General features: G+C 52.7%; 1 protein-coding gene across 1 annotated transcript; it reads right to left on the reverse strand.

Annotated features, from left to right (window-relative positions):
• Positions 1 to 682: 682 nt before the first annotated feature.
• Positions 683 to 17238, reverse strand: FOXE3 (forkhead box E3). The gene is made up of 3 exons (XM_036256801.1): positions 16912 to 17238; positions 3480 to 3549; positions 683 to 1641 (listed from the first exon to the last, which is right to left on the reverse strand). The coding sequence occupies exons 1-3, from the start codon at positions 17236 to 17238 to the stop codon at positions 683 to 685; spliced, it is 1356 nt and encodes a 451-aa protein (XP_036112694.1).
• Between the last annotated feature and the right edge of the window lie 272 nt (positions 17239 to 17510).

Genomic DNA, 17510 nt, shown 5'->3' on the forward strand with positions numbered 1-17510 from the left:
TCTTCTTTCTTTTTAACCAAACAAGCTTTAATTTAAAAAACAATAACCTAATGAATCAGTCCTAAGTATTCCAGATGGTGGGTAGCCCACTAAGTAAATCTCGAAGAACTGTCCTCAGGACCTGGAACAGTGCGGGTGTGTGTGTGTGTGTGTGTGTGTGTGTGTGTCCCATTAAGAAACTGAGAACAGACAAGTAGGTGGGGTTGGGGCTCACACTTGTGGGAAATGAAGGGAAGAGAACGAGGGAGCCATGAATCCAGGAATATGACTAATGTGCTGTAAAAACACGAGAGAAGGTTGAAGAAGTAAGGAGCCAGTTGGGGAGGCAGCTTGAGATCGAAGGCCTGTAATTCACCAGAAACCTGGGGTGCAGGCTCATGGATGGTGATCTGCACCGACAGGGGTCCAACCACAGCGCTGGGGGAGCGCGCAGATGGGGGCTCACAGTGGAAGAAGAAATGAGGGGTTCACATATTGGGGTGGGGGGGTTCAATCCGGTGGAGAGATGGTGGGATTCTCCGCACGGGTGGGAGACAAAGAAAGAGGTAACACGTGTGCTCAGTCCAAAAGGCAAACATGGGGAGCTGGAGGTGTGCCCAAACCAAGAGGAGGAGAGGTGCCTGCAGGCGCCCAGTCCTGGGGGCGACGGGACCCCAGGCGACCCCCGCTGGTGGGGAAGGGCTCACAGGTAGCGCTCCAGTCCCGGCGCGTAGGCCGGCGGCTTCAGGTAGGCCTCCCCGGGGCCGAGCGCGCCCAGCGGGCCGAGCACGCCCGGCGGCCCCGCCAAGGCCAGCAGCGGCTCGGCGGGGAGCGGGCCGGGCCCGGGGCGCGCGGCGGGCAGCCCCAGGCGGTCGGGCGCGGGCGCGTAGAGCGGCGGGGAGGCGGCTGCGCAGGGCGGGAAGGCGGCGTCGAGCGCGGCGCAGCAGGGCGGCTCGGGGGCGCCCAGCCCCGCCAGCTCGGGCGGCAGGCTCACCAGGCTGTCGACGCTGAAGAGGCGGGCGGGCGGCGCGGGCGCGGGCGCGGCGGGGGGCGGCGCGAGCAGCCCGGGCCCGGCCGGGAAGGGCGCGTAGGGGGCGGCGGGCGCGGGCGCGGGCGGCGCGGGCAGCTCGGCGCGCTTGAAGCGCTTGCGGCGCCGCAGGAAGCTGCCGTTGTCGAACATGTCGGCGGCCGCCGGGTCCAGCGTCCAGTAGTTGCCCTTGCCCGGGTTGCCCGGCTCGCGGGGCACCTTGACGAAGCAGTCGTTGAGCGTGAGGTTGTGGCGGATGCTGTTCTGCCACTTGCGCGGGCTGTCGCGGTAGAAGGCGAAGCGCTCGGTGATGAAGCGGTAGATGGCGGCCAGCGTGAGCCGGCGGCCCGGGGCGTGCGCCAGCGCCATGGCGATGAGCGCGATGTACGAGTAGGGCGGCTTCCCGCGCTGCAGCGGCCGCCGCCGCCGCCGGCCCGGGCCCGGGGCGGGCTCCGGCTCCCCGCCGCCCGCGCCCGCCGCCTCGGGCTCCGGCCCGGGCTCCGCTCCGGCGAGCGGCGACGGCGGCGGCCCCGACGGCGCGACCGAGGGCAGGGCCGGGAAGCCCGCGAAGGCGGCAGGGGGCTCCATGTCGCCGCGGCCAGGCGTCGGGAGGCGGCAGCCCTGCCCGCGCTGCGCTGCTCAGAGAGAGCGGGCCGCTGACCCACCTTATATGGACACAGCCCCCCTTCCCCGCCCCCTGACCAGGGCACAAGGCTCGGACCTTCCCGGCCGGCAGCGCCTCCCCCGACTTTGCTTTCCCTATCTCCTTACTGAGCTCCCAGCCCCTCCCGTACACCGTGCTGCCCCTCCCTGGGCCCCCTCCCTTTGGGTCTGCCTTGGCCAGACCCAGCCTCATCCCTTTCCCTGTCCGCTGGGTCGGTCCCTGGCCCTGACCCACAGAATTCATCAGCGCCCTTTCTTTTAAGATCTCCCTCAACCTCCTCCCTTTGGGATCAGTGCCAATCACAAATCCACCTATTCATCGCACTCTCTGGGCCCCCTCCTCGTTTTGTTTCTACCGGCTGAGTCCTGTCCCCGACACCCTTCTCTCCTGGCCTCCTCCCTGTCCTTCAAACACCAGCTGGGGCAGAGATGAGCGCGCCCAGGGCCGCCTTGCCAGCCTGCAGCATCCTAACGCTGTGCTGGTCAGGGACGGTCAGGCCCACACCCCGACATTAGGCAGTGGAGAAGGGTAGGATGGGGAGGGGGAAGGGGGGGGGAAGCTGGCTTTGTCTCAGGGGAGGATGTTTGGTGGCTCCAAGGTCACCATCCCCTTTCTCTTCTGTTCCCCCCACAACCCTGACCCATCCAGGACACCTGTGAACATCCTTTGAAAAGTGGCAGAAGACTGCTTTAAATCAAGAGACCCGAAAATCCTTAACTTGGAGTTGCCTTTCTGGCTGCCTCTTCTCCATGGCCCTTCTGTTCTAGGAAAGGGCTCCCTTGCCCATGCACACACAGTATGCGCACTGGGAAGATGCTCGGAACACAGGTCTGCACAGCCTAACGTGCCAAGGCGCAGGTACTGGTCAGAGAGAGACCCCCCAAGTGCTTCCACAGACTGAAGGTCTGAGAACACTGCTTACTGACACAGAAACACTACACTCACACCTCAGAATCATAGCCGTTTATTAAAAATTCACTGTAGGGCCTTGGCTGGTTTGGCTCATTAGCCCGCGGACCAAAGAATGGGGGCTTCGATTCTGGTCAAGGGCACATACCTTGTACCTCAGTTGCGATTTGGTCCCTGGCCCTGGTTGGGGTCCAGGAGGCAACCAGTCGATGTGTCTCTCTCACGTTGATGTTTCTCTCTCTCTCTCTCTCCCTCCCTCCCACTCTATCTGAAAATCAATGGAAAAATATCCTCAGGTGAGGATTAAAAATAAATAAATAAATAAATAAATAAAATGTAAAAAAACTAACTCTGGGTAGTGCCACTCGCCACCATCATCCAGCGGTGAGGCTACCCTGAACCTATTTCAGGAAACCTCTCTAAAGTAACAGGAGAGCCAGCCCTGGCTTGGAGGAAACCAAAGGGTAAAAGAGCCTTGTCTTAAAGAGGCTCCTCCTGGGCATCGGCAAGATCAGGGGAGCAGGGCTGGGGGTAGGACAGGCAAGTAGCATTCCCAAGGCCTAAATTGTGGTGCAGTGCAGGATCAGTACCCCAGAGCCATAGCCTCCTTAAATTTGGGGCCCTAGGTGCCTCACCCCAGTTCTGGTCCTGATGTGGAATGCCCCTGGTTACAGCAGGCCTATGGCCTAGGGCATCAAAATTCACACTTAAGGCTCAAGGGCCTCCCTCACTCAGCTCCAGTCTCAGAGCTGATAATATAACAGAGCTGATAATATAAAATGCTCATTACTGAGCATTTTACGTGCGGTAAACACGGTATACCTTATCTCACTTAAGTGTGAACACCTTGTGCGTTTGGCAGATGAGGAAACTGAAGCTCTGAAAGGTTGAGTGACTTACCTGACCTCACACAGCTAGCAGCAGAGCTGGAGTTAAACCCAGAGTTCAGAGCTCCAGCAACATGACTTTTCTAAAAGCATCATATTTTAAAGCTGAGACTGTAGAGATAATTTACTACAGAGTTTTCCCAGCCCTCACAACTTTAGCTGCAAAGTTGGTCCCTAGCCTCTGTCCTGACTTCTAGGTCAGCATATTCCAAGTATCTACTGCACATTACCCTCACCCTAGCGTACCCCCCAATCCCAACCTGCTCCCCTTCCTGCCTTCCGGATCTCAGCAAATGGACCCCTCGCCCCTCACCACCCAGATCAGAAATATGAACATCATCTTGGGCACCTCCCTCCCCCATCACTCCCACATCCAAGCAATCTCAAGTCCCATCAATTGTACATGGACTCCAAACCCACCCTCCTTCAGTTCTCCTGCCTCAGCTTAGCCCACATCATTCACCCAGCACTGGTGTGCCAGGCCCTTTGCCAGCGTTCAGGGAAGACAGAAATGAAGGGATTCACAGCCTGGTGGAGAGAGGGGCACAGACAATCACGGCTGTGAGAGAGGTGAGAGGGGGTGGAGGGGGCGGAAGGGGCTATCAAAAGAGAGAGGAAGGAGATGACACTGGGAGATCTATTTTATTTATTTATTTATTTTTTAAGTTACCATTTTCCCCTCTTATTTTATTTTATTTATTTATTTATTTGGTACATGCCCTTAGCGGGAACCGAACCCTGGACTCTCTGGTCCGCAGGCCAATGCTCCAACCGCTGAGCCAAACCACCAAGGCGACACTGGGAGATCTAAAGATAACCCCCCACCCACAACAGTGAAGAATCAGCCTGTTTGTACATGAACAGGTCCCACCTCATACCTTCTCCACCTTGGGTTCCACTACTTGAGCACAGGCCGAAAGAACACAAGACTGTTGTCACAGCAAACAGTTCGCGAAGAAGGCAAGATAAACAACTGCAGCAACGGGGTCCTGCTCCCAGAGCCGGGTGGCCTGGGGCCAGTCGCTCACTTGAGCCCCGGTTTTCTCACCTGCCAAATGGGGACAATAACAAACCCTCAGCACTATTATGAGACCGAAATGAGGTCGTGTATGAAAGGGACTGGCCCACACTGGCACTTGGTACTGGGAGATCCAGAATCAAACCAGAAGGGGAAAGAGAGGCAGAGCCAGAGAAGTGATTTCAGAGCCTGCATGTTTTCTTTTTCTTTTTTTATAATTTTTCCCCTTTATTCATTTTAGAGAGAGAGGGAGAGAGAAATAGACACATTGATGAGAGAGAACATTAACCAGCCACCACCTGCAGGCCCCCCACTGGGGATCAGGCCCATAACCTGGGCATGTGTCCTGACCGGAAATCGAACTGGCGCCCTCTTGGTGCATGGGTCGATGCTCAACCACTGAGCCACACCAGCCGGACAAGCCTGCGTGTTTTCAACGAGGTGGAGCATAATGCTGCAGTTAGACTCAGGCACAGAACAAGAGCTGCTATCTTGCCCTCCTTCCCTAGGGCCGAAGTCCCCTCTGAAGCCCCATCTCAGCCTCTCGCACACCTCCAAATTAGGGATGGGGGCATGGCTCTTATTATCTCCCATGGCAGACTGCAATTTTCTTATTCTTTCAATTTTCTGATTCATGTGCAGAGTCTGGGACATAGTATATGTTCAATAAATTATACTGAATATGCAGTTGGCTACACTAATCCTGGGAAGGGTGGGGGCAGGGAGCTGGGCCAAAGGGGTACAAATCCAGACTTTACCAGTTCTCTGTGCCTGCCTGGCCCCCTCCATTGGGCCTGCTTCCCAGAGCCAAGCAGGCCAGTGTCAGGGTAGCCCAAGGGCTAATTCGTGTTTTCAGCGTGGCTGGGCCCTCTTTTCACAGGCCCTGGGCCGGATGGGATGTGGCTGAGCATCCGGGCATAAGATGGCCAGTGAGGGCAGCCCCTTTCTCATGGGCCTGGATTCCAGGCGGCCCAGTGTCTGAGTGGAGCCCCTGGGGCGGGAAGAACACAGTGGCTGCTGGGCAGTTCTTTGTCTGACCATGCTGGGTGGATATTCAGACTGGCAGGAGGGATTAATGGCCAGGGATTGGCCCTGGGGCCGGCCTTCCCACTGCCCTTTGGAGGCCAAAGGCCCAGGTCAGGGCACACAGCATTGATGACTCCCTAGATAGGAGTGGAAATTCCCACCCTGTGCAAAGCTGCTAGCATTAGCCCTAAGGCTCCCTGCCCCCAGCCCCACCTCAACAGAGGCACCAGCGCCAAGATGAGCTTCACAGCAAGAAGAGGGAGGGAGCCAGAGCTTTCCAGCTGCTCTGCTGGGAGAAGGGGCTCAGGCTAAAAGTGGGCTCGGGCCTTTACTCCGAGGTGTGCAGCCCCTAGTAGAGCCCTGTGATTTCCCCTCCAGAGCACTGGGGAGAAGGAGCTGCGTTAACCCAACAGGAGCCAGTCTGAGCTGTCACAAGACCCCATTAGGCTTTCTGGAATATTCCTCAAACACCTCTAGTTTGAGACTGCTCCACTGTCATTTATTCCTAAAAGCCCCCATCATAGCACCCACTTATCCCATAGTCCTAAGGCTGCAGAGGGACTCGGGAAACAAAGGAAACCTCAGAGACACCCTCACCCATCCCCTGCCACCCAGGGACCCTGAGGGCTGCTGCAGGACCCCCACAACTAGAGCTGCCCAAGATACTGCCCTTCCTCAGAAGCCTGGGGCAGATAGTTCCAACCTGGCTGGGGGGCCTTTTCTAACCAGGCTGCTCCTGAGCTAGGAATGAAGGCAGCAGCCCCAGCCTTATCCTGTCCGCAGGGCCGGGCTCCTGTGGAGGGAGCGCCCTCTGGGCCACGGGTAGGCCTGCTTCTGGGGAGAGCATCAGGGAACAACCCGAAGGAGGATGGCTCTCCTTGTGACTCTTCATTCCTCAAGAGCATCCATTCAGCAAATCCTACGGATCTGTGTCCAGGCCACCCTGGGTGTGGGTCAGTGCTGAGTCAGACTTCTCTGCCTTCACTCAGCTCAGGCAGGGACAGCCACACAGTCACTCCCCATACCAGGTGGTCAGAGTGTAATATGGGCAGAGAAGGAACTTGCAGAGGCACGGGAGAGGGACCTCACTCATCCTGGTGAAGTCAGGAAGACTTCCTGGAGGAGTAAAGCTCCAGCTGGCCAGGCTGCTCTAAGGGCTTCATCTCTGTGCTCCCATCACATCTCCATCACTGACTGCACTTACCTTATTGACTCTTCGTGTGTCTGTCTTCACACCAGACTCCGGTACTATATCTCAGTATAGTGCCTAACACAAGTTGATGGTCAATAAATATGTATCAGACAGCTGGAAGGACAATTGGACACCAGGACAAGAAAACTGCGAATACAAAAGTCTGAAGGCAAGAGAGGATGTGGTTCACCCTGGGAAGTGTAAGACTTTCAGTGTTTTTCCACTAAGAATGAGCTAATATATGTAAAGTTCTCAGGACAGTGCGCAGCACATACCAACGCTGTGTAAGTGTAGGCTGTTGTTGTTGTTGTTACTATTATTATTCACTGTGGCTAATGTAGAGGGTCAAGGAACCCAGACAAAGAAGGTAGATGGGGTCAGATTGTAGATGACTTTATTTGCCAGCCTAAGGAGCTCAGATCTTTCTAGAGATAACAGGGAGCCTTTGAAAACTCTTCAGCAGGGGAATGACATGATCCCATCCCTTGTTTAGATCAGTGTGGCCGGAGAGGGAAGACGCTAGGGGCTGAGAGAGCAGAGGGGAGGCTGAACCTGTGGTGAGCTGTGAACCGAGCTCTGGTTCTGGGGGAGCACCAGACCCTCCGCTCCCATCCACTACAGACCAGAACAGAGGGAGGACCTCCAGCCATCCAGTTCACTTTGTCACAAGTCCAAGAACTGGCCATCATTCTCTCCTTTCTCTCTCTCCGACCACCTCCAGTCACTGAGACCTGTCAGTTCTCAGAAATTTCTCTCAAATCCATTCTCTTCTCTTGTCCCGTTTCAGTCCTTGTTCAGGCCGATATCCCTACTCACACTGCCTCCTGGCTGGGCTCGCTGCCTGGCCCTCTGATTCCTTTTCTGCTCAGCAGCTAGCATGATGTTACAGCTACTGAAACATCATTGTGGCTCCTCATTATCTCAGGAGTCAGACCAAGTCATTAACACGGCTGGCAGGCGCCGCACAACCTGACCTGCAGCCCCTCCTGCCTCATCCTGCACCGGCCCCCGGTGCCCTGCTTCCGCTAAAACACACAGGGTCTCTACAGAGTTACTTTCAACCAAAGGCCAGGTCCCCTCTCCTTCCGAGCCTTTATTAACACAAATGAGCACAACCCATTTTGCCAGCTCTACCTACCAATACAGCCTGGTAGGTATTTCTCCTACCAGCCCCTTGCTCTCCTAAGGTCTTCATTCACAAGGAGTCCATCTGTCCCTCTGAGAGTAACCTCCACACTGTCAAACAAATAACAAGCAGCCTTGCCAGAGTGGCTCAGTTGGCTGAGCATTGCCCTGTGCACCGAAAGATTGCCGGTTCAATTCCTGGTCAGGGCACATACCGGGTTTGTGGGTTCAATCCTTGTCGGTGTGCATACAGGAGGCAACTGGTTGATGTTTCTCTCTCTAAGCATATCCTTGGATGAGCATTAAAAAAACAAAACAGCCCTGACCGGTTGCTCAGTGGTTAGAGCATCGGCCGCAGTCCAGAGAGACCCAGGTTTGGTTCCCACTAAGGGAACGTACCTCGGTTGCAGTTTGTCCCTGGCCCCGGTTGGGGTTGTGTAGGTGGCAGCCAGTTGATGTGTCTCTCTCACATCAATGTTTCTTTCTCTCTCTTCTTCCCTCTCTCCCTCTCGCTCTATCTGAAGATGAATGCAAAAATGTCCTCAGATAAGGATAAATTAAAAAAAAACACACACACACACACAACAAAAAAAAACAAGTGAACAAAAACCCTGAGGGTTTCCCATCAAGATGCAAAGAAGGAATTCAGCCCTTCTCCCACCTGGCCCTCTGCCAGGAGCTCCAGTCTTCCCTGGCCTGCCTGTTGTACTCCTCCATGTCCTTTGAGACCTGCTCGCAGAAAATAGCCTCTTTATTCTTTAGAAAACATTTAGCAATTTCTCCTTTCTCCTTCCCTAGGCAAAAGGCCCACTGGCACCTCTGGCCCGACTGTACCCAGAGAGATTTCAGCATATGCTCTGGTTGGCCTCTCTCTGTGCCCGGTTTATCCTTGGACCCTGTGCCAGGCTGCAGAGCGTCACACTTCTGAGCATTTGTTGACTAACTACCTTGCGGAAGGAAGGAAGGAAGGAAGGAAGGAAGGAAGGAAGGAAGGAAGGAAGGAAGGAAGGAAGGAAGGAGCTAACACATGCCCACATGTGATGGAAAAACAAAAGGTGCCTGTGCCTGATTTCCAGCTGGGAATCTGCCTCCTGCCCTCGCTGCCTCCCTGCTTGGCTCTGTGGCCCTGAGCCGAGACACCCCCTTCCCCCTCATTGGGTCCTTGCCTTACCAGGGCCCAGACTCTGACAATGATGGCTCAGCCCTGAGGGTGTAATTCCAGCCGCTTCTAAACCACATACCAGCATCTGAAGTATGTTCTGTGTCATTTCGGGTTGTCAGAGTACTGCACTCTGCATCTACCTCTGCTGCACTCTAAGCCATCTTGGGCCTCCCTGCTTCTCCTTTCCAGGGATGCTGAGGGGGGGAGGGCTGTCAGCCAGGCTGGCTGAGCAGAGGGAGCCCAGGCTGGAGGAGAGTGCGTTGGAATCCACCACTCATTTGCTGTGTGATCTTGAGCAAGTTGTACAACTCCTGTGGCCCTGTTAGACATATCAGCCCCTAGTGCTTGAAGAACCCCAAGATGATCTAGGCCAGAGGATCCCAACCGATGGGCCCCTTAGCAGAAGCCAGGCATCTGCAAACCACATGGCCCCCAGGGCTGTCTGTGAAGAGGGTGCACAGTGTGTCTCACACACAACATGAATGTCTTTCACTGGTTGTTGGTGCTGCTATGACTGGTAAGTGCCCACATTTCAAAGTTAGCAGTCTTTTTTGTTTTTAACCCATTAGTGGATACCAAAAGCACAACTACTATCACACAGAGTAGCTGAGAGGTATTTTCTTTTCTTTTTTTTTTTTTTTTTTTTTGAATCTTTACCCGAGGACAGTTTTCCATTTGACGAGAGAGGGACTCATTAACTGTTTGCCTCCTGCACGACCCCATCCAGGGCCGGGGACCAAACCATAACCGAGGTACATGCCCTTGACTGGAATTGAACTTGCAACTCTTTGGTCTGCGGGCCGACGCTCTAACCGCTGAGTCAAACCAGCCAGGGCCTGAGAGGTATTTTCAATCCCAGTCTTCAACTACTGCTTTGGTCCAATATGCTTCTTATATGCCTTCTTTGGATATTGAGGTCCAGAAAGGGGAGTGACTTGCCTAAAGTCCCCAAGCAAGTCACTGAAAAGCCAAAAGTGGAGTGTGGGCTTCGCATCCCCAGCTCCTCCTCTGCATTTGCCCCGCAGCTTCTCTAAGTACCGGCTCTGTGGCAGACCCTGCTCGGCGCCAGGGAGCAGTAGTGAAGACCAAGGACCCTACCGTCCGGGCTGACATCTGTCTGGGAGGGTGTCGGTGTTATGCAGGGAGAGGAGACATTGAACAAAGCCTTCATCCTAACTGCTGAAAGTACCATTGACGGACTGGAGTCCTGAAGCCATGTGATAAGATTCCTGTTGTATAATAACCACTGCATTGCAATGTGGATGATGGGCCAGAGGGTCTTATCATTTAGGCTGTTTTTGGCTTCAAGTAACGGAAAACCTCAAGTCGTAGTGAGTTAGGCCTGGCCAGTGTGGCCCAGTGGTTGAGCATCTACCCCTGCAGCTGTTCAGGGCATATGGCCCAGTGGGGATTGATGTTTCTCTCTCTCTCTCTCTCCCTTCCTCTCTCTCTAAAATCAATAAAGAAAAAAAATGTTTAAATAAATAAAATAAAATAAAAAACAAAGTGAGTTAGGATGTAGGGAAATATATTTTCTCCCTAACAAGCAGGTCAGAGACAGGATGTGGTCGGGGTCCTGGCTCCCTTTTCGGTGTTCTCCTGGCTGTGCTGTCCCTCCCAGGTTGGCTTCATCTTCAGGCTGGTGACAAAATCCTTACCCAGAACTACAACCCCTGAGCTCCAAGTATCCAGAAGAGAGGTGTCTCTTTTCTTTCTTTCTTTCTTTCTTTCTTTCTTTCTTTCTTTCTTTCTTTCTTTCTTTCTTTCTTCCTTCCTTCCTTCCTTCCTTCCTTCCTTCCTTCCTTCCTTCCTTCCTTCCTTCCTCTTCCTTCCTTCCTTCCTTCTTCCCTCCCTCCCTCCCTCCCCCTCACCCGAGGACATTTTTGCATTTATCTTCAGATAGAGTGGGAGGGAGAGAGGGAGGAAGAGAGAGAGACATCGATGTGAAAGAGACACATCAACTGGCTGCCACCCACATGACCCCAACTGGGACCAGGGATAAACTGCAACCGAGGTATGTGCCCTTAGTGGGAACCGAACCTGGGACTCTCTGGTCCACAGGCCAACGCTCTAACCGCTGAGCCGAACTGGCCAGGGCAGTGTCTCTTTCTTGGCCTGAATTCCTTAGGAAAGGAAAGCACCCTTTCCCCAGTGTCACCTCAGCTCTCATTGGCCAGAATTGGGTTGCTTTCTCATTCCTAAACCAATCTCTGGCAAGGAGGAAAGTATTACCAGTTTGACCAGGACTAATCAGAACCTACTTACGCCAGGAACTGGGGATGGGTCACTTTCCCATCACAGCAGGTTGCTGTGTGGAAGAGAGTGGATACCAGAAAAAATGGGTTCCCTTAGGAAGGAGGAAAAAGTCCCTCAGCAATGTCTGCTGCAAGGAGGAAGGAGAGGAAGCTGGGAGTTCAGACTGGAGGCGACTGAACAGGGCAGCTTCTGTTGGGCACTCACCTCTCTCCCATGTATAGACCGCTCCTGGGGTCTGCCTCCTCACTGGGCTCTTGGCTCCTTGAGGGCTAGGCCTGGAGCCCATCACGTGTGGATCTGAGCACAGGAGGCCCCGAAGAAGTAGAGTGGCTAGAAGAGACGTTTCCACAGTAGGAAGCACGGTTCCCATCTGAGAAGTTCCCCAAGCAGGGACCCTGTGGAAGGTCATCTGGCTGAGTGCCCTGGGCAATCATCTTGAGAACTCTAGCCTCAGTTTCTCCCTCAGAGAAATGGGAGAGGATGTTTTCATTCTTTAGGAACAGTCGCCTCCCACAAAATGCTCAAATTATGTTCTGTACCTTGGAGGTGTCTCAAGGTGGGGGACGAATGGGGAGAGGTTAAGACCAGGGAGACTCGGGCAGGTTGAAAGACAAGAGCAGAAGACAGAGCGAGCTCTGACCAGCTTGTGAGATTAAATGCATCTGCTCCCAACTCTGCTTTCGGAGACATGTTGGTAGTTTGAAATTGGCCATAGTGGGAGTGCTTATACCACAGAAATTGACAAACGCTACACATCAGAACCTAACCCTCCCCACCCCCGAGATCCAGCTGGTAAACATTCACCAGCTCACCACTTGGCAAGACTCCAGTGATTAAAATAATAAAGCTCAGACCAGATCAAGACTCTCCTTTGTGTCTACCAGAGGCTCCAGGGAGGGAGGGGCAGCAGGCATTGATCGGCTCTTTCTGGGACCCTTAGCTCACACTCACGGAGGACCACGTGGACCAGAGCCTTACATCCCATCTCTAACACGAAGGCTCTGTGAGTTTGGCCTTTTTCATTCTGAATTCTAATGCAGTCCCGTGTCACTTAAAGAGAGGGCTACATTCTGAGAAATGAGTCGGTAGGCAATTTCGCCGTCGCGTGGACATCAGAGTGCCTCACTCAGACCTAGGGGGAGGCCCCCGGCCCGCCTGGGCTCTGCGCTGGAGCCTGTGCCCCGGGCTGCGACCCCGCACGCCCGGCACTGCACTGAATGCTGCCGGCAATTTAACACAGTGGCTTCTGTGTTTCTAAACAGATCTAAATGTAGAAAAGGTACAGTAAAATACAGTATAAAATATTAAAAATGGTATCCCTGTACAGGGCACTTACCGTGAATGGAGCTTGCCGGACTGGAAGTTGCTCTGGGTGAGTCAGTGAGTGAGTGGCGAGTGAAGGTGAAGGCCAAGGACACCACTGTGCCTACTGTCGAGTTTATAAACACTGCCCACAAGCCCTCTCCCTGCTCCCGTCCAGCAGGGTCAGAACTAGAACATGGAAGCTGTCCATGCTGCTCCAGGATCAGGGGTGTGGGCTGGACTGATTGGAAAGATGGAGGAGGGACTGGCTGGGTAAGGCATAGATCCCTGTAACTGACTGTCAGGAGGGAGTGAGAGGTGGTCTGAGGACCCGTAGGAGAAAGAAATCAGGATGGAGAAAGGAACCCAGGGGATTGTCATGGTAGTGTGGTTTTAGCTTGTTACATGTTGGAACAGGCATGAGATTAAGGAACTTTGTTGTACTCATTAAAAAAAAAAAAAAGAAGGTGTTGAACATGAAGAAGGTATAGAACTGATGACTCAAGATTTTGACTTTGGAAATGTGTTTTTGGTTTCGCTGACCCCATCAGGCACAAAGGGCCCTCTCCGGCACTGACTGATGGAAAAAATAAAACCTATCTGTGCTTTAGATCATTACACCCTGCAAGCATTCCCGGAGCACGGGCACAGCTGGCCCCACCAACCGCAGAGACTTTTACTAACGCGGCAGTGCTCGGTCACACTTGTGGAGGTGGCTCCTGTGGACCTGTGTCCTTGTGCAGGGTCTGAGGTCGTCCACAGAGAATGAACAGCAATGTACTCTGAGGACCATCAGGCTAGACCTGGGCAGCTGCAGCACCCTCTAGATATGCTGCCCTCGGGAGGGGGGGACACAGGCCCCTCTGTGCTGAACAGGCCAGTGCTGACTGACTGGGATGCCATGTGTGCACTCGACACTGAGGTGCTGTGAGCGAGAGGGAATCTTCTGCCATGGATATTGCTCCCGTCAGAGAAAAAAATTCCTCCTGAACCACATACCCTTCCATTTCTTACAGCTCCGCTACAATTGTATAGGACCACTGTCACCTGTGCAGTCTGTCGTTGACTGGAATGTTATGTAATGCGTGACTACAGTTCACACTGTTGGATTCAGGAATTCCCATGCTAGGAATTTGTCTTGCAAGATGAGCTCAGTGATGCGTGTTCAAGGATGGTTACCACGGTGCTATTTACAACAGGGGACATGGAACACACTGTCCTGTAGTGGGGTTGAATCCATTCCTTAAAACATGAGGCAAACAATGAAAGAAGAAATTTTTTGAGGAATTTTTAATGACATTAGGGAATGTTCATGTTATGCTGTTAAATATATAAAACAGTGTACTGCCCTGGCCGGTTTGGCTCAGCGGTTGGAGCGTCAGCCTGCGGTCCCGAGAGACCCGGGTTCGGTTCCCGCTAAGGGCATGTACCTCAGTTGCAGTTTGTCCCCGGCCCTGGTTGGGTTGTGCGGGCGGCAGCTATTCGATGTGTCCCTTTCACGTCGATGTTTCTCTCTCTCTCTCTCCCTCCCACTCTATCTGAACAAAATATCAAAAAATGTCCTCGGCTGAGGATAAAAAAAAAAAAAAAAGACAGTGTACTGCCCTGACCGGTTTGGCTCAGCAGTTAGAGCTTCGGCCCAAGGACGTCTTGGGTTCGATTCCAGGCAAGGGCCTGTACCTCGGTAGTAGTTTGTCCCCAGCCGTGGGTGGGGTCGTGCAGGAGGCAACCAGTTGATGTGTCTTTCTCACATCGATGTTTCTCTCTCTAGATCTCCCTTCCTACTTCCCTTCCACTCTATCTGGGAAAAAAAAAATCAATAGAAAAATATCCTCGGGTGAGGATTAAAAAAATAAAATAAAAATAAATAAAAAACATAAAAATAAATAAAAAACAGTGTACAAAAGTATACAAATGGTTTCAATGTATACACACACACACAGAGAGAGAGAGAGAGAGAGAGAGAGAGAGAGAGAGAGAGAGAAAGAATGGGAAGAAAATCACCCAAATCTCAAAAGTTTTTATCTCTAGGGGATGGATTTGGGGTGGCTTTTCTTTTTTCTTATTTTCTTTAGGAATTAAAACTATGAACATGATTCACCATGTTGTTCTCTTGAGATGTGCACTCTGCTGTGTACGTGTATGCTAAGACTCAATTAAAAGTCTTATAACTGTGTGCGTACTTAATGCACCGGAAGCCAACAACAAGGGCTCCTTGGTGGAGAAAACGTGGTCATGGAACAAGAGTGAGAGGCGGACTTTACCTTTGTACCGTTTGCAACTTTCGAACTTGGAATTGTGAGCTCATCACCTATTCAAAGATGGGTTGATTAAACTTTTTTTTTTTTTAATCCTCACTCGAAGATATTTTTCCATTTATCTTCAGATAGAGTGGGAGGGAGGGAGAGAGAGAAACATCAACGTGAGAGAGACACATCGATTGGTTGCCTCCCGTACGACCCCAACACAGGCCGGGATGAACAACAACCGAGGTAGGTGCCCTGGGCCAGAATGGAACCTGGTACTCTCTGATCCGCGGGCCATCGCTCTAACCGCTGAGCCAAACCGGCCAGGGTGGGTTGATTAAACTTTTAAAAACAGACAATAAGCAGACATGAGTTCTTTAATCAGAGGAAAAGAAACACTAATTTCAGAAACCATCCCCAATCTATAGATGAGAGAGTGGAGCCACACAGAGGTGGAGGAAGCTGCCCAGGCTCACGAGCCAGAAGGCGGTTCTGAGCTCCAGCGCTGGTCCAATCCCTGAGTGTATCTGGGGCTTTGAGTTTGCAAATGACTGCTTCCCCAGACTCCTTTCCACTTGATAGAGGCAGAAACTGAAAATACTCAAGTTTAGGCCCACCTCCCTCACCCCCAAGTCACCTAAAGCACTGGCTTCTTGCCTGCCCCCCACCCCAGGCAGGCAGTCTCCACAACAGCTATTAAGGCCAGGATCCAGAGACTGCCCCTATGAGTTCCAGAGGGCAGTCACGGCTTACCCCAAGACCCTCAGCGGTCCGTATTTCTCCTAAAGGACTAGAACCCAAGGAAGAGTCCAAAACTCTTGAGGAGAGGAAGGAAAAGCTCTCCGGAGGCAAGAAGCTGCATCTGGAAGGGTTTAAGCCCTCGGAGCAGGCGCACAGTCATTAGTAGGGCTTTGGCATGTTTGGGGGCAATAACTGCATATTTTCTCCAGGGTGCATTGTGAACCGACTTTACTCAGAATGTAATGAGTATGTTTTCTACGAGGGGGTGGATATTTATGCTCCTCCCAGGCCTGCCTGGGCTGCTTTTCTGCCGTCTGCTTGGTGTTAGACTCCCTGCCTTCCTATTTTTAGATGGGTCCCACAGACTTAGCACCAGCTGCTGGATGAGACCGAGCACAGTGTTTCTGGTGGGACTGAGGAGGCCAGCGAGGCAGCCTACTGGGGGAAGAATCCTTCGCTCCAGTGCTTTACTGTGGCCAGGAGTCACTTTTTTTCATCCCTGTTCAAAGACTCCACCCCGGGGACTTTCCAAGCTTAAAAAATGGAGTGCTTTTTTTTTTTCCCCCCAGCAATTACATGGGTAGAAAATACAAATAAGTTCTTGTGTATCCCCTCTCCTCTGGCTCCAGGCTGCTGCTTTCTCTCATTCTGCTTTGGGCCCTTACAAAGTTAGGGTCTTCAACCCTGGCCGGTTTGGCTCAGCGTTAGCGCGTCGGCCTGCGGTCCAGAGAGACCCGGGTTCGGTTCCCGCTAAGGGCATGTACCTCGGTTGCACTTTGTCCCCGGCCCTGGTTGGGTCGTGCAGGTGGCAGCCACTCGATGTGACCCTTTCACGTCGATGTTTCTCTCTCTCTCTCTCTCTCTCTCCCTCCCACTCTATCTGAACAAAAAAATAGAAAAATGTCCTCGGGTGAGGATAAAAAAACAAAAACAAAAACAAAGTTAGGGTCTTCTGCCTGAAATGCTCTTTGTCAATTCTCCACTCCTTTCCCTATCTGAAAAACTCACCTCGGGCCACCTCCTTCAGGAAGCCTTCCAAACAGGGATATACTCCTTCTCTGACTTCTCACAGCTCCTGTGCTTCCCTCGGCCACAGCCATTCGCCAGTCAGTGCTGCGTACTTGCTTCGTTCCCTCCCCGCCTAGCTGTGCGAGTCTGGAGACACGGGAATGTGAGTTATTTCTCAAGCAAGAGTCCCAGTGTCCAACCTTGGGCCCGGAGCAGAACAGATGCCCAATGGATGCTGACTAACAGTTGATGACTATAGTAATGAAGAAAGCATCAGAGATGAAGGGGGCGGGTTGCAGAGGCTTAGAGAGGGGAGGGAGAGAGAGTGTCAGGCGTCACCGGCTGTGACAGAATACCAATTCAAACTACCTTAAGAAAAATGACCGGGGCTGTTGGCGCATAAATCTTGGCAATGATGAAACTGGGTTTAGAAATATCTGGAACCAAGTACTCATATATCTTTTTCATACCAGATTCACTTTCACAGACCACGTTCTCCACGAGGTTGGGAACCGGGCTGATGGGAGCACTCGCTCTGCAGATGCAGACAAGAGCTGCAGTTAGAAGCTTCAGAGAAGTGCTCGGAGAGACCCAGTCTGAGACCCATGTTGCCGCTGACGAATCACTGTCAGACGATGGCGGCCCTGAAGACAGGAAGAGCCGTTCTTCCCAACACGTGGGGGGTATCACAGCCATGACGCGGGGGAATCACTGTGAGCTGGGACGCCACCCCAATTTTCTTTTTTTGCAATTTTTATTAATTTATTTTTGTTTCAGATGTTTCTTCTTCTTCCCCCCTCTCCCCGATCCCTGCCCCAGCATTGTTGTCTATGTCCTTTGGTTACACATAGCCACCCCCATTTAAATTTACCAAAGTTACTAGCATTTCCTGAGCATCTCTGTGCCTAATCCATGTTCAATGTTCTCATGGCGCTGTATCTTACAGTAACTCTATGAGCTGGATATCA

The sequence above is a fragment of the Molossus molossus genome, unplaced genomic scaffold (genome assembly GCF_014108415.1).
Source record: "Molossus molossus isolate mMolMol1 unplaced genomic scaffold, mMolMol1.p scaffold_m16_p_12, whole genome shotgun sequence".
NCBI classification, from domain to species: Eukaryota; Metazoa; Chordata; class Mammalia; order Chiroptera; family Molossidae; genus Molossus; species Molossus molossus.

Coding starts and splice junctions, on each gene's coding strand:
- FOXE3 (XM_036256801.1), bottom strand. CDS start 17,238: ATGGCTGTGATACCCCCCACGTGTTGGGAAGAACGGCTCTTCCTGTCT. Junction 3,550..16,911: donor CCCCGGTCATTTTTCTTAAG/GTAGTTTGAATT, acceptor TGATGCTTTTAG/AAAAGTCATGTTGCTGGAGC. Junction 1,642..3,479: donor TGCTAGCTGTGTGAGGTCAG/GTAAGTCACTCA, acceptor CTCTCTGAGCAG/CGCAGCGCGGGCAGGGCTGC.